Source organism: Epinephelus lanceolatus, chromosome 8 (genome assembly GCF_041903045.1).
Source record: "Epinephelus lanceolatus isolate andai-2023 chromosome 8, ASM4190304v1, whole genome shotgun sequence".
In the NCBI taxonomy this organism is placed as follows: domain Eukaryota; kingdom Metazoa; phylum Chordata; class Actinopteri; order Perciformes; family Serranidae; genus Epinephelus; species Epinephelus lanceolatus.
In genome coordinates, this window is record NC_135741.1 from 4450001 (window position 1) to 4462747 (window position 12747).

General features: G+C 41.2%; 1 protein-coding gene across 1 annotated transcript in view; it reads right to left on the reverse strand.

Annotated features, from left to right (window-relative positions):
* The window catches only part of srms (src-related kinase lacking C-terminal regulatory tyrosine and N-terminal myristylation sites), a 43118-nt gene extending 32854 nt beyond the window's left edge, over window positions 1-10264 (reverse strand). The window contains exons 1-2 of the mRNA XM_033628875.2: window positions 9151-10264; window positions 4017-4138 (exon numbers count right to left, since the gene is read on the reverse strand). Of these exons, the coding sequence (XP_033484766.2) occupies window positions 4017-4138; window positions 9151-9530 (502 nt within the window). The 5' untranslated portion in view covers window positions 9531-10264. The remainder of the gene's footprint in view (window positions 1-4016; window positions 4139-9150) is intronic.
* Window positions 10265-12747: the final 2483 nt, after the last annotated feature.

Below are 12747 nucleotides of genomic sequence, written 5' to 3' on the forward strand. Positions count from 1 at the left end.
TATGCACACAGAGTCCTGATGCTGCACATTTCAGGAGGACTAGCACAGTGAAAATTGAACGTTGAGCTGCAGCATTGTCCCCCTGAGACCCAAAGGACCTTGAAGAAGGGGTGGAAAGGGGGGAAGGGAAGGGATGAAGGAAGGTATAGAGGAAGGAAGTGGATAGAGGGATGGAGAGGGAAAGATGCAGACGCAGAAGATAGTGACGCCAGAGGACAAAAAGAGGGGACAAAGTCACAAGGAGCTGAAGGCGATGCAGAGACAGAGTAATAACAGAGGCTTTAATGTCACAAATCTCATGAGGTCCATTAGAGATCTGGCTGTGGGCTCATTCATAAAAGGGTAGTTAGATGACGACAACGGGCTCCAAATGTAGGGTACTACGACTTAACTCTCCTGACAACAAAAAACTCCAGCTGACACTTTACTGAGCTCCAGTTTAATTCCAGAAAACAGAAACGTTTGAAAATCATTGCTACCAATATTAGCTGATAACTTCTTCAGCTGCTGTGTTCAGTTCTGTTTTTTTCCAAGTGTGTAAAGCAAGAACTGCTAAATTTACGAAAGGAATTAAGGCCACCCCGTAATAGTCGACCAAACGTTATTCGACCAGAAAGGTCACCAAGATTTCATTGGTCACTTTGTAGGAAAAAAACAACAACGTGAAACTCTTTTAGGAGCTGCACCTTGTCAAAATAATCAAACCCTATATGGCTGGACCATGTGGGACTTTAATGTGAAAGGACAGACACAGGAAGTGTCCACGCTCAGCAGTCAGACAGGAGTCAGGTTAATTTCCAGGGCTGGTACCTGCGGTTATTCCACAGGCTAGTTAATAACATGTCGGGCAGGAAATCCAAAGTGTGGGATCATTTTGAGAAGGTGAAGGACGAACCCAAGGTGATATGTAAACTCATCTTCATTGGTCGACTACAAACATGACGTATCATCTGAAACATGGAAGTAGCTACATGCCCATTAGCCCACAGCGTCATTAACAGGCGGCTCGCTCAGTGTGTGACGTGCACTTGTAGATAAAATATAGGCCTATATTAATGAAGGTTCATTAGTACGGTTTTGTATTTCTCTGTAATGTAGCACAGTGTTAACAATGTTACTGACACTATTCTTTCTCACACATCATAATTATATTAATATCGTAAACATGCGGACGACCAGTCGACTAATGGCCTAAATGAAGACTATTGGTCGACTAGGAAAATTCTTGGAGCTGGATGATAAAATCTGTCTCATATCTGTGTATTAAAGGAGCTGTATACGCACCTAAAGGAAATGTTGGCACTGTATGTTTCTGCAAACCATGATTACATTACATTTGACAACATAACATTTGACAATTTGTTTATCTCTATCGATTGCTCTTCTGTTAACATAAACTGACGCATGAATTTGGCAGCACTGGACTGAAACAGCGAGCAGACCAGATGCTGTTATTAGTTTACTGTCAGGGTCACTTCATCCAAACACAGCACTGCTCTGACTGCGACAAAAACAACCAGCTCCAAACCCAAAAATCAGAGCGGAGTTTCATTATTCTGAATGCCACACAGCAATCAGTCGTTTTTGCCACCGTCGTCCTTCGACATGGCAGCCTGAGGGCACGCAGTGTCACCTCCTGCCCTCTATAGTGGGAGCAGAGAGAGAAAATCGAAGGCAGGGAGATTAAGGTTGGCAGTGGGCGGAGACCTTGAGACAGAAGGGCAGTGGAGGCAGGAGGGGGGTGATGGATGGAGGACAGGATGGATGGAGAGAAACAGAGAGGAGGGAGGAGGTGAAGAGGAAACGTAGCGAGAACAGGATTTCCATCGAAACATGGTACAGTGGCCGTGAGCTCAGAACACTGTGACTTAAGAAAAGGCAAACACACACACTTTGATGCATGTGTCACGTTTAGAAAGAAAAACCTGACACTAGATAAACCACAGTCACATTCATGAAGAAACACTGCAAACACAGAAACTGTCAAACTCTGTAATCATGTTCAAACAAACAGCATTTAATTTAGTTTCTGATCATGTTTCCAATATAAGTGGAGATAGGATTTTTTGGAAAAATAGAAATATCTCAGGCTTTTTAATCAAGGGAACAAATGTGATGCTGACTCCCGTGTTGGCCTACAGTAAAAGGAGAGGAGTCCAGGACCTGACCACAGGTTTCAGCACGCAGCTTGGTTACCGTGAGAACAGATGTAAACACATAAACAACAGCCTGGCACTGCGTATTCAGCCCAGAATGTAACGTCACATATACCGCAACAATAATCAACAACAGCATTTTACATGTCGCAGTTCCTAACATAACATCTGCATCCTTTTTCTAACTGACGCTGCTGTGATAGAAATGGGAAACTGGACTCACCAAAACGACAGCCTAGCTATGCTGCGACACAACTTATCGCCATTTTGTTCACGACTAGTTGACTGCTGGCAACAGCACCACAATATTCAAAGTATACATTTATTTATTATATACAATACTAATACAACAAAGACAAATTGTGTAGTGGCTTGTCTGATCTTGGGCTTAAAGAACTTAAAGCTTCCAGTCGATAGTTAGCAGAACGTTTAACTGTTACAGCGGTGTTAAACGTGAAGATTTATTCACTGTGAGCAGGAAACAAACAAACAGCTCACTGGTTTATATATTAATAACAGGGGTAGGGAAAAATGTGGCAATATCGTATCGTCACACAGCCAAGTATCGATTTTTTTGTTATATCAATTATTAATATTACAAATACAAATGAAACTTTAGATAGCGCCCACTAGAATAATATAATCAATTGCTTTTTCAGTCCACTAGATACATTCACAAACAAGTTTTCCTTTGGGGACATAATTTACAGTTTTAAAAAGGTAATAAATTGTAATATATTTTATCGCAATACACAACATATCACAACATATTTAAAATCGCAATAATATTGTATTGTGACTTAAAGCAACTCTTACCTTTCTTGCATTTCACACAGCACTTAGAAAAAATTTGAACATCCACAACTCCACCACCCTCCAAAGGCCTACTCCCCCCTCCTCCATTACGTCCTCATTACGTCTATGATAGACGTAGGCGTTGGCAAGGTAACGTCAGATACAGGGAAGAGGAGAGTGAGTGTAACGTTATAACCAAGACAGTCAAACGCAACCCCGGAGTTTTAAAACTCAGCCGAAGTCAGTGATGACTGATGAGTTTTAGAATAAGGTCACAGTGCTAACATTAGATAGTAGCGTTAACGTTACTAGTGAGTGGAAACGCGAGCGGTTACATCAGTCGGAGGCCTCCATGTAGGGAAGACAGACAGGACGCTCGGCCAACCGCAACAATTGGTCAGAATTTTCTTGGAACCATATGAGAATGGTATAATTATGAGTTTTTAATCTTTGTAATTCACTTGCATTTTAGTGTGCCATCAGCTTATTAAAAGCATTTTAACCTAAACAAAGAAAAGCATAAAATTTCTAGAAAGGTGTCGCTTTAAGTATTGCGATAATATCGTATCGTGGATCCTCTGGTGATTTACACCCCTATTGACTAGTTGGTGAAACCTCAACTGTACAGTGAGATGGAGTGTGGAGCTTGTTTCGAAAAAGTGTAACAAATAAAGAAGACAGGATGAGTAGAAGGTCAAAGGAAATAAGAGAGGAAAGAAGTCACTGCTGTGGGGTAGATGAATGGATGAATTGGATGGATGGATATTAGGGGAGTGACAGTACACCAATCTAGATTGATATATCAATTCAATGATCAATGATCCAATGTCACTGATGCAAAGTGAAAACAAATATACAAATAAAAGACAATTCTTCATCTTTAAGATGTGCCTTTATATTGAAATTCCCATGGCATGTCTGTGTCACAATTTCAGTCCAACCACACCTCCTTCCTAAATATTTAAACAGTGTTTGTACCAGGGAGAAAATGGTGAGCAGCCAAAACTGACGTCAGCAAATATCATATCATCGTCCGAAGAACTGATATAACATGGTGCCACTTACCAGAGATTGTGTACTCGTCACTGTGACTCTCACTGATGCGAACCAGGAAGGAGCCATCGTTGTTTTGGGAAGCCAGCAGCAGCTTCTCAGCTTTCACACGGTTTATGTTCCCATAGTACCACCTGCACAGAGGACAGGACAGACACACGGACAGGACGCGTGAAGGAAGATCAAGGGATGAACAGACGATTTAAGAAATACGTAATCATGATGAATGAAAACAGTGTCATGGGAGTAATGAATGAATGAATGAATGAAAAGGGTGTGAACAAAGAGGAGAGGAATGTTATACGTGTGAAAGCAGACATGCAGAAGCCCGCACACACAACGGACAAACATGTTTGCAGGTAAACACACACACATAGATCACATTTTACACATTGCGAGCTGACAGTCAGAGTGAGGAAGGTTACAGGAACACACACAGTGACACTCTTTAACCAACTGGTCCGGTCAGTTAGAACAGAAACCACCAGCCCACTGCGTACACGTAACAATGTCAGCCATTTACAGGAATACACACGTTGTAAATATCTGTATTTTACCTATATAGTTCTTCCCTGTTCCTTAACCAACATCAGACCCTGAAAAGTGAAGATATAGCCTACTGAATGTATACACATGCTGCTTTTGCTTTGTAATGATTATAACAGTGGAACAAAGACCGACCCTGCTGTACAGGAACCAGTGAAGGGAAGCAGGGAAACTTTGCTGATATTCAACCAGCTGTGTGTCATCACAGTGTGTGCAGATTCCCCCAGAGATCCCTGCCCATCCGGTGGTGGAGATCACTGTTCATCTGCACACACTGTGATGCCACACAGCTGGTTCAATATCAGCAAAGTTTCCCTTTATATTCATTGTCTTGTGTGGCGATCAGCAGTGATGTGGTGGTTCACTTTTACACTGTGATCTGTAGCCTATAGTTCGGCTTTAGCTTCTAACTATCTTTGTCTTTTTAACCTGTTGTTGCTGCTGAGTCAGTTTGACATCCTGGATATATCCTTCAAACACAGACTGTAGACCCCTCTGTCTGCTGCTCTCTGGAATCACTCTTTTGTTTTTACAAAAATATGATAATATCTAATATTATTATTTGTTGGACCATCACAAAGGGGCGGAGTTTAGCGAAAGGTCAGCTATCATAAAAGTTACCAACTACAGCTTTAATCCATGATGAAAAAATCATTAGTTGCCACTAAATGTAAAATAATTCAATTCATTAGCTACAGGAATGAAAATGCTACCTGTATGACAGTATCATATATGTGTGGCCTTTTGCCTGTGTTGAATACTTAAACTTTTGATACTTCAAGTCCACTTTCCTTACTCAAGTAACACTTTTAATGCAGGCCTTTCACTCGTGCCAGAGTATTTTTACTTAAGTAAAGGCTCAGACTGCTTCCTCCACCACTGATACACATCAATAAGTCCAGTATTTAGGGATAAAAGTGAAGATTTTGGAGGGATTGACTCAGAGGTTAAACTCAAGAAGCGATAAAGTTGTTAACAGCTGAGTGTTGCTGAGTGCTGCCTGTTTGCTCAGATACAGAAACTGACCTTTATTTACTTTAAGTTATCAGGGAGGGCGTGTCCGCTCCGCATGACGCTCGGGTTTCACTGACAGTAACAACAAACAGCAGCTCAAGGAACAGCAGAGATCTCTCACACTCTAGAAATATATACTGTACTGTTACGATACATCTAAGATGAAAACAGTTCAAATAAAGTCACCACAAACTCAACAAGTACGAGATGCAGAAGTTTCTGTGGTGACGTTACAGGGAAAACAATGAGAGGAAATATGAGAGCTGAAACAATTAGTCTTTAAATTGATTCTCAACAGAAATTAATTTGTTGTTTCTGGTGTTTATGAACCAAAGATGCCAAATGATGCCAGATGCTTTGTTCTGTTTTATATCACTTTAGATTTTATATTTTTTGGTAGTTTTTCACCATTATATGACATTTTATAGACAAAATGATTCACAGATTAATTACCTAATCAGAAAACTAACAGATAACGCAAATAAATGTTATTTGCAGCCCTGAAAAACACTATGACGTTACTATAAATTAATTGGTGTGGGTCATATAATACAGATTATTGAGCACCACATTAATATTTTTGGAATATCAAAGAGTTTCATCACTGGAAACAAATTTGCCCGACTTTAAAATTAAACTATGAAACTAATTAAACCTGGTTTTAAACTGTTACCTGCAGTAACAAACACACAACATGGTTTAAAAGCATCTAAACTCTTTAAGAAAGGTCTTTAACTTAATGCACATTCTTGAGTATATATCCATAAAACATAAATTCTTGTGTCACACACTATGGTTGGTTTTTACATTATTTTATCCCTCCCTTTTATTTCTATTCTATTTTATTTATTAACTTTCTTTTTATTCTACGGACTTCTAATCATTTGTTAGTTTGTTCTGTTTAGTTTGGTTTGCTTTTTAAATATTTTATGGTCTTATTGTTGTAATTTTCTAGTCTTGCAAAACGTTATGTTCGATGGTTTGTGTTACACTTTGAATTGTCTTTGTGTCGTTCCAATTTTGCCACGTGGAGCACTTTGGGCTGCGTGTTTGTATGAAAGGTGCTGTATAAATAAAGTTGGGTTGAGTCACACACTGTGAAAGATGTAGCTTTGTCTGTCATGAAACTGTTTGTGTAATAAATTATGTATTTTTTTATTTTGGGCGTGTTAAACTGTACTGTAAAAACAGGTGTAGTAAGATGATCTGCTGCTTCCTGTACATATGCCAAAAACATGTTTTTACTTTCACTTTCCCTTAAAAAAGTACGTTTTTATTTGACATATGTAACAGTAAAGATCAGCTGCCAGTTTATTAGGTACACTGAGCTAAAACTAAAGCACAACAGTCCTCTCTTTATAAAGTTTTATATTGTTTTAGAGGAGAGTTAATTCAATGTTATGATCATTTTGGAGGCCGCAGTTGTGCTGCTGTTGAACTGTGTTACGTTCTACAGACAGGTGCTCTATTATTTAGTTTTTCCTTATTAATATAAATGGAGTGGAGAAAATATTACAGAAACCTCTCAGTGTACCAGATGTGCCTGCACACTGAGGCATATCTCTTCAGAGGAATTTTACAGTGATGTTAGAGGAGATAATAAACAACAGAAAGATGTCAGCATGAAGTGGATTATTAAAACACCACTGCTGCTCTGATCTATAAAACTAGCACATGTTGTCTTTATTTTTAGGCTTTTTGCCTGAAATAGTTCCTCTGATGCTCCTCGGTGGAACAAAGCATAAAGCTGCAGCCTTATTATAAAGGAGTCAGTGCTGTTACTGTCTTCAGTGTCAGTGTTGTGTTGTGTTTGAGGACAGTGGGACACGTGGAGTCTGTGTTGGATCAGCAGCGTGGACACAGACAGAGAAGTCAACCTTAGAGGGAGAGCTCTGCTGAAACATGATGATTCCCCGCAGGCTGGATGAATAATGGAGGACCTGCAGCTGCAGCCTCGCGGCTACTTTTAGCTTCAGTCGGGTTCAACAGCAGCAGCAGAGGTTATTTTACCCCCAAAGATTTGTGTTCAACTTTACTATAGTTGACACGGGGATGCCAAAGCGCTCCAATTTAAGTCTTACAACTGTTTCTATGATTGATTATTGATTTGAGTCTTTGAGTTACATCAAGAAATGACACAAATATCTGGTTTCACCTCCTCAAATGTGAATATTTGGGGGTTTCTCTATCTTCTAATAGGTAATTGAACATCTTTGGGTTTTGGATTCTCCGTTAGACAAAATCAGCTATCTGAATATGTCAACCTGAGCTTTGGGGAATTTTTAAACCATTTTCAGACTTAAAATGGACTAAACCATCCATCCATCCATCCATCCATCCATTTTCCTCTACTTATCCGGGGCCGGGTCACGGGGGCAGCAGGCCAAGCAAAGCACCCCAGATGTCCCTCTCCCCAGCAACCCTTTCCAGGCGTTCCCAGGCCAGATGAGATATGTAATCCCTCCAGTGTGTTCTGGGTCTGCCCCGGGGCCTCCTACCAGTGGGACGTGCTCAGAACACCTCTAACGGGAGGCGTCCAGGAGGATCCTGATCAGATGCCCGAACCACCTCAACTGACCCCTTTCGACGCGAAAGCAGCGGCTCTACTCCGAGCTCCCTCCGGATGTCTGAGCTCCTCACCCTATCTCTAAGGCTGAGCCCAGACACCCCACGGAGGAAACTCATTTCTTTCAGTCACTACCCAGAGCTCATGACCATAGGTGAGGGTTGGGACGTAGATGGACCAGTAATTTCAAAGCTTCGCCTTCCAGCTGAGCTCCGTTAATAAAGAAAATAATGGACCAATTTATAATGAAAACACTGGTTAGCAGCAGTCGTTATTATTTTAAGCTCATGTTCACACAGTCATGTTGCTTGTTTTGTCCAACCAACATTGAACCAAGTGGATTTTTGCCATTTTTGCTCAAAGAAATCTTAATTAATCAATTATCTAAACAGTTTTCTATCATCACCTACTCTGCTACTGCAAAAATATAACATAAAAAAACAGCAAATAAGTAAATAGAATTTTAATAATCAGCCAGATTGAGACTGCGAACCAGTTAATCTGTGAACACATCAATTATCAGAACAGTTGTCACTTTCAGTTTCTGATGATCTATCATGACTAATCATTTCAGCCCTAAAGATAATTTGCTTCAAGTGTCTATCAGGACGGTTTTCATATAAATCACATCAGGTCGAATGACATCAGTTCTTCCACAAAATGTTTGGTGACATCACGAACAGGTTACATTTAGACTCTTTTTTGTTTTGAGGCAGCTCATAATTATATTTTGGGATTAACAGAAGAATGTTAGAACATCTTTAACAGCAGTGAGGTCAGACCTCGGCCATCATGTCTCAGTTTTCAGGACAGACAGATCCTGATGATGAGCTGAGGACAGTTTAATCTTGTGTCCTGTTAACTGTCTCTGTGTGTCTGTGTTGAGGCAACATTTAAAGATGTTTGTGACTCACAGCAGGTGCAACAGCAGATTAACATCAGCATCATGAGACAGAGTAACGACAAAGACAGGATCTGAGGGGACAGACACAGAGGAGCAGGTGATGTGTTTCTACTCACTTGTGTTTGGCGAACTCGTCCTGCAGCAGAGCCACGTAGTTCGCCGGGATCAGTCCGGACTCCAGAGACCCGGTCAGCTTCTTGGCCAGCACGTACTCCCCCCGCTTCTCGATCACCGACAGCTTGTCCCCCTCCTTCACCGTCAGCTCGTCGTCGCTGCGGGCCTCGAAGTCGAAGAGCGCCGCGTAAAGCTGCACCGGCCGCTTCTTGGGCGACGGGACGCGGATGTCGCCGGACACGGTGCGGATCTCCGCCGCCTGCGCGGCAGGATTGGCGATGACATGGTTGTTGTTGGGGACGGTTGGGTAGCGGAAGTCCGGCCAAATGCAGTCCCAGAGCCGGCTTAAACACGGCATACAGGAGCGACAGCAACTCTCCATCCCGGGACATGAAGGAGCGCGGCGGAGGGGTTATTCCAGGTTTGATCGGTTCACCGATCAATAAGACGCGGTTCAGGATTCTCAGTCCGCTGAAAACGGCCTTCTACAGCCCACAGTGACCAGCCGTTCAGTCCTCCGGGTTCCCTCTCTTCCTCTGGCTGGAAACATAATGCACCGCCAGCAATAGTTGGGTAGATTAGCCGGAGGAACCGGTTTTTTCTGTTGAGATCATGGATCTGAGCTCCGCGCCTGCAGTGCGCACGGCGGCTGTGGGAATGCGGAAACGGGAATGGAGGGTATCCAAGTCGGATCGGTTCCCTGCGAGGTCTCGGCGGCTCGACCCAAGATGAACCGAGAATGTGAGCATGGCTCCCGAGAAAATGTTAATCCATTGTAATCTGGTGCAAACAGGGGAAAACGGCTGCAGCGGGTGATGCTCAGGTGTTAATCCGCGAGAGGGGAAGAGGAAGGTGAAGGTGAAGCGACGGCACGGTGCGTAAAAAGTTTGGGTTTGGCGCTCCGCACACCTCCTGCTGCTCACACACCTGCGTACTACTGAAGGGGAGGAGGGGACTACTCTGTGTGTGTGTGTGTGTGTGTGTGTGTGTGTGTGTGTGTGTGTTTGGCTCCGCCAGTTTTCCCTGAAGGTCATTAACGTTGAGTAAACGATGGAGTCTGTTTGCGAAAGAATAGTTTAAATCAACTTCCTGTGTGTGAAGTTCTCCTCTGCTTTGTTTCATCATAAAAAACCTCATTGTCTGTTCTTAATAATGACTTATTATTAGTGACTTTATATGACACATTTACAGAATAAAGTTTCACTCACTTTACAAGTTCTAATTGTGAAAATGAAAATCAATTTTGGCTTCATAAACACCACATGCTGTTTGGTTATCACAGGTTTGTCTGTTGTAGAGAAGTGTTCAGTCGATTCAGCAGAAAATTAATCGTATTAACAGTTTAGATAATTGATTAGAGCAACAATTAATCTATTAATCAATTAGCTATCTTCAATTACTGTTAAAGGTCCAGTGTGTAGGATTTAGATGTATATATTGGCAGAAATGGAATATGATATCTCTTCTCTGGTGCATAATCACCTGAAAATAAGAACTGTTGTGTTTTTGATACCTTACAATGAGCCATTTATTTCTACATAGGGAGCAGGTCCTCGTCTACGGAGATCGCCATTTTGCCCTGCATGTTTCTACAGTAGCCCAAAGCAGACAAACCAAACACTGGCTCTAGATGGGGACTATCACATTTTTGCATCAGCCACCATAGTTAGAAGCCCCTCTGTGAGGAGAACATCAGAAAAACACTGATTTGTAATGTGATATTTCAGTGTTTTTACTGGTTTAAATCACCTGGTCTGTTTGTTTTGGAGAGGAAGAGACCTCTGTGGATAATTCAGCTGCCGGTGAAAACCTCCTGAACGTCTGGATCTTAAGTGATCAGAGGAAAAAGGTGAGCACACGTTAGCAGGTGCTGGGCTAGCAGCCTGTCTGTGATGCACCAAACAGTGTAGGAAAAACACTGATTTGTAACATGTAAATGCTTTAGTGTTTTACTTGTTTATATCACTTATTTTGGGGAGGAAGGAGGTTGATTCAGCTGCCTGTAAAAACCTCCTGAACAATAAACACTGAAGAAATTCAATCTGAGAGAAGTTTTAGCTTCAATCAGCTCACAACTAAATGCAACTACACCCCAAAAATCTTACAAACAAATCTTATTTTTTAATCATTTAATTGGTTTTAATCATTTTTAAGAAAAAAAAAAAGTAGAAATTCTCTGATTTCAGCTTCTCAGTTTGAGGATTTTGCCTATCTTTGTTTTTTATATGATTATAAATTCAACATATTTGGGTTTCAGACTGTTGGTCAGAAAAAATCTGAACAGAAACAACGGTGCTGTCTCTCAGAACATTTTTCCTTATTTTTAACATTTGTTTTTGACATTTTAGCCTAAACAAATAATCAAAAGTCTGTTAGAATAAATCTGTATGATCAGGATTAATAAAACTAAATGATTGTGAGGTGCTGCAGTGTCTTTACACTGATGGAATATTTTAAACTTATCTTCCTCTGAGTCTTTATTTATAGACTGTGGAGTCTAATGACTGCAGCCTTTGTAGCGTTGCTCCCTTTGTGCCTTTAATCCTGCTTCAGTTCTGCATCAATATCACAGAAAAGTGGACAGGATACAAATATATTACAGCGCCTCATCACAAAGTAGGAGGATGTGAACACCACAAATAAAATCTAAATCATGAAGAGTTTCTACAACAAACATCATCAGACTTAAATGGATTTTAGGAGGTGCTGCAGCTCCGAATAATTTAATGAAACAAACCCGAGAGGACCAAAGTGATTTAATTATGAGCTGCATCATTTAACGTGAAGTTGCATTAAACTAATTTTAGTCAATCACAGTTAATTTTGCAGACACATGCTGTCAGCAGGTTTTCAGCCGAACTGATTACCTCAGCAGGTGATTTCACTGTTGAGTTCCTCCTCTCTTAAAGGAGAGACTATCAGTGGGTGGAGTCTTTGGTTTGATTGGCTCTCTGTGGTGCACGGTTGCCGGACACCCCCGCTGTAAATAATGTTGTTACTACTCTTTTATTTGTGTTGCTCTGAGCTGAGCACAGGGATCAAATGTGAAGTCCCTCAGAGAAATAACACAAACAGCAGGAGCTGCTTTAAAAGGATAATAACTTCACTTACACTGAGAGTCCCATAAAAAGATCCACACCAACAGTGAATGTATCCTCATCAAAGCCTGATTCTTCTTCTTCCTCTTCTGTGCCATAGAGCTCCAGTGTTGTTAATAAACACTATAATGAGCCACTGTGTTGAACTGGGTGACATGTTCCTTCTTTACCATGAACACATACAGTTTATTTAGTCTCAATCACACATACACCATCCTGCTGCCCCAAATACTCACTAGAGCACCAAATTTGGATTAATCCGCCACTGATGCACTGTTTCCTTCTGTTTGTGTGATTAGACCTAGCTCAGATCCACAGACAGGAAGTCAGAAAGTATTAAGAGAAAATGTTGGCATTGTATGTTTCTGAAAACCACAAATATGTTACATTTGTACATTTCATAAATCATATCAATGTTTCTAAAGTGATGTAGGATACAAGCTTAATTTGCCATCAGGAGGAGGAGGGGATGGTGTATGTGTGTCACCTAGGAAAGCTGCA